General features: G+C 57.1%; 1 protein-coding gene across 1 annotated transcript in view; it reads right to left on the reverse strand.

The window, feature by feature from the left end:
- DNAAF5 (dynein axonemal assembly factor 5) overlaps positions 1-3,353 on the reverse strand; it is a 40,102-nt gene that overhangs the window by 27,248 nt on the left and 9,501 nt on the right. Inside the window, exon 5 of the mRNA XM_007943153.1 lies at positions 852-1,084. Within this exon, the coding sequence (XP_007941344.1) occupies positions 852-1,084 (233 nt within the window). The remainder of the gene's footprint in view (positions 1-851; positions 1,085-3,353) is intronic.

Here is a 3,353-nt window from a genome sequence, read left to right on the forward strand (position 1 = left end):
GTGCGCTGTCACGGTGGGTGTCAGTGTCCTCTGTGCGCTGTCACGGTGGGTGTGAGCGGGAGTGTCCTCTGTGCGCTGTCACGGTGGGTGTCAGTGTGCTCCGGGCGCTGTCACGGTGGTGTGAATGTCAGTGTACCTCTCTGCACTACTACTGTGAGACAGAGCAGGACACGGCACTTTGGGTCCACAGGGGGCCATGCACTGACCCCTCTGGGCCCCCTCACTCTCCCACAGCCCACCCTGTGTGGTAGGGAACGATGCCCATGGAGTGGGCATAGCAGGGACCACTTACCAGTCCTAGCTCAGCTTAGCTGGTGACCAGAGGGAGAGGAAGTGGATGTGAGATTCCCCCACTTTACGCATGTGTGCACTGGAGGGAAAGTGCAGAGATGGGGTCAGTCAGGTCTACAGACTTGGCCCTGGACAGGCAATGCTGTGCAAGCCGTGGCCACGTCCTGACACCTCAGGTGTAGAAAAGTTCTGCCTGGTCCCCACACAGAAGTTGGGGAGCTGCTCCCTGTCACTTTTGGGAGTGTGGCCTTGATGACAATTCCCTGTCACAACACTGTCTACACAGGAAAGCAAAGCACAGATGTGACCTGACTCCCCAGACAGCAGCCCCCAAAATGTCATTACTCTCCACTGCACAGGCAACGGATCTGTGGCTGTCAAGGCGGGGTGGGGGTTGAATACAAACAGCCGAGGGAATCCTGAGGGCGAGAGAAGGACTTGGACCGTGGCACTGATCGTGTGACTACACACGTGCGGTAATTCACTGAACCACACAGCTGAAGAAGGTAGACTTATCACGTGACTCACGCCTCAGCAAAGCAACTTAAAGCAAAACTCACACTGCTGACCACGGCGGGTTCCTCGTCGGCACAGGCGTGCTGCAGGGCCCGCAGGATGGGCTCTAGGTGCTGCGTGGTGTGGTCCTCCGCGTGCAGCAGCAGCACGGCCAGCAGCTGTGCAGCCTTGACCCTGGTGCCCACCACCCAGTCGGTCAGGTCCCGACAGAGGCCTGGCAAGATCTTGGACAGGTTCCTGAAGATGAGCTCCCGGCAGCCCAGTCCCGGGCGGCTCTCTGCAGGTCAGAGAAGAGCAGAGACTTAAAGTCCACAAATAACACCTCAAAGATTCATACAGAAAGTACACTGCTACTACACCTTATTTAAGACATACCTGTCCTCAGACCCAAAAAGTTAGAAATAGGTCTAACATCAGAAATTAAAAAGTATGATTTTTATAGCCCTGTGAGGTGCGCACGACACATGCGTTCACGGCCACCTGAGTATGAGGCCCGCACGCTCACAGCCGTCTGGGGTACGAGATGCACACGCTCAAAGCCATCTTGAGGTGCACATGGCGCACACACTTACAGCTGTCTGATGTGCACACAGCCCACGTGCTCACAGACATCTGGGGTACAAGAGGAGCACATGCTCATGGCTGTCTGAGGTGCAAGAGGAGCACACGCTCACAGCCATCTGAGGTACAGGCGGCATGCTCACAGCCGTCTGAGGGACACGCAGAATGCTCACGGCCATCTGAGGTACGTGTGGCCCACACTCATAGCTGTCTGAGGTACGAGGCCCACACACTCATGGCTGTCTGAGGTACGTGCAGCCTGCACACTCACGGCCAAATGAGGTATGAGGTGCACACGCTTACAGCCGTCTGAGGTACGCACGGTCCACATGCTTACAGCCATCTGAAGTACACATGACACACAAGCAACTGCACATGATGAAAGAGTGCACAAGTTCTAACATGCGAACACACCTGCAAACCCACTACCACACGAATACCGTGACCACGTGCCCGCCACACCCAGAAGGTTCCTGGTGACTGCCTTTAGCACCGCCTCCCTCTTGCCCCGCCCTCAGTGTCCTCAGGCCCCCACTGCTCTGCTTTCTGGCCCCAGGCTGCATCTTCTGGGATTTCAATAAATGGGCTGGTGCAGCACACACTTGCTGTCAGGCTTCTTCTGCTCAGCATAAGCATTCCGAGATTCTCACGCTGCACGAATACTCCCGTCCTCTTTACTGCTGAGCACAGTGCTGTCTGCCCACCAGTCACCTGCTGAGGGACACCTGGGTGGTTTCCAGTTTCCAGCAAATCAAGTTGTGATGAATGTTTGTGTGTAAGTCTTCGTAACCGTAAGCGTGCATTTCTCTTGGGTCAGACCTAAGAGTGGAGTGGTTGGCTCACATGGTAGGTGTGTGTTTAACTCTCAGAAACTGTCAAACTCTTTGCCAAAGTGGACGCATCATTGTACACTGCAGTTCCTCCACATTCTTGCCAATGCTCGGTATGGTTTGTGTTTTAAACCAATGGCACAATGGTTAAAGCATGCAGCTGCTAACCAAAAGATCAGGGATTTGAACACAACAGACGCTCTGTCTGAGAAAGATGAGGCAGTCGGCTTCTGTAAAAAGTGACAGCCTTGGAGACCCAGTGGGCAGTTCCACTCTGTCCTCTAGGGGCGCCGTGGGTCGGAATGGACTCCACGGCAATGGGTGTGTTTTGGGCTTTGCTTCCGTGAAGAACTGACAGTCTTGGAGACCCCATGATGCAGTTCCACTGTGAGTCGGTGCTGTGAGTTGGAATGGACTCCACGGCAGTGGCTGTGGTTTTGGTAACAAAGTGAACAAGCATCTCCTGCAGTGTTGATCTGTGTCTCCCCGGTGGCAGTGAAGGGTGACCCTGAGCATCGCATCGTGGGCTTGTATGCGAATCCTCTCCACTGCAGTCTCCTCCGACCCCTCCTGCCTCCTATAACCCTGGGCTGTCTCCTTATTCTGAGTGGTGCAGTTCTTCACCCAGTTGCTGCAGCAGTGGACCGACCCTCTCCACATGTGAGCGTGGTGTCTGACCCTATTCAGCGGAGCTTCCACACTAAGCGAGCCTGGGTAGAAAGGCCTGGTCGTCCCCTGAGGATGAGCCCGGGAGCACCCTGTGGACCCTACGGCCTGACTCTGCAGATCACAGGGATGGTGCAGGACGGACAGCGCTGTGTGCCGTGGCGCACGGGGCCCAGCTGGCTGCAGCTCTCCGCAGCAACGGCAACCATGGGTCTGCTCGTCCAGCCTCTGCCCGCCCACGCGGGCGCCAGGCTGTCCTGACCACCACCCGCGTCCGAGTCTCGGGTCCAGGGAGTGCCCACACGGGCACCAGGCTGTCCTGACCACCACCCGTGTCCGAGTCTCGGGTCCAGGGAGTGCCCACGCGGGCGCCAGGCTGTCCTGACCACCACCTGTGTCCGAGTCTCGGGTCCAGGGAGTGCCCACGCGGGCGCCAGGCTGTCCTGACCACCACCCGTGTCCGAGTCTCGGGTCCAGGGAGTGCCCACG

The sequence above is a fragment of the Orycteropus afer genome, unplaced genomic scaffold, assembly GCF_000298275.1.
Source record: "Orycteropus afer afer isolate SDZICR_OR568_19922 unplaced genomic scaffold, OryAfe1.0 scaffold00006, whole genome shotgun sequence".
NCBI classification, from domain to species: domain Eukaryota; kingdom Metazoa; phylum Chordata; class Mammalia; order Tubulidentata; family Orycteropodidae; genus Orycteropus; species Orycteropus afer.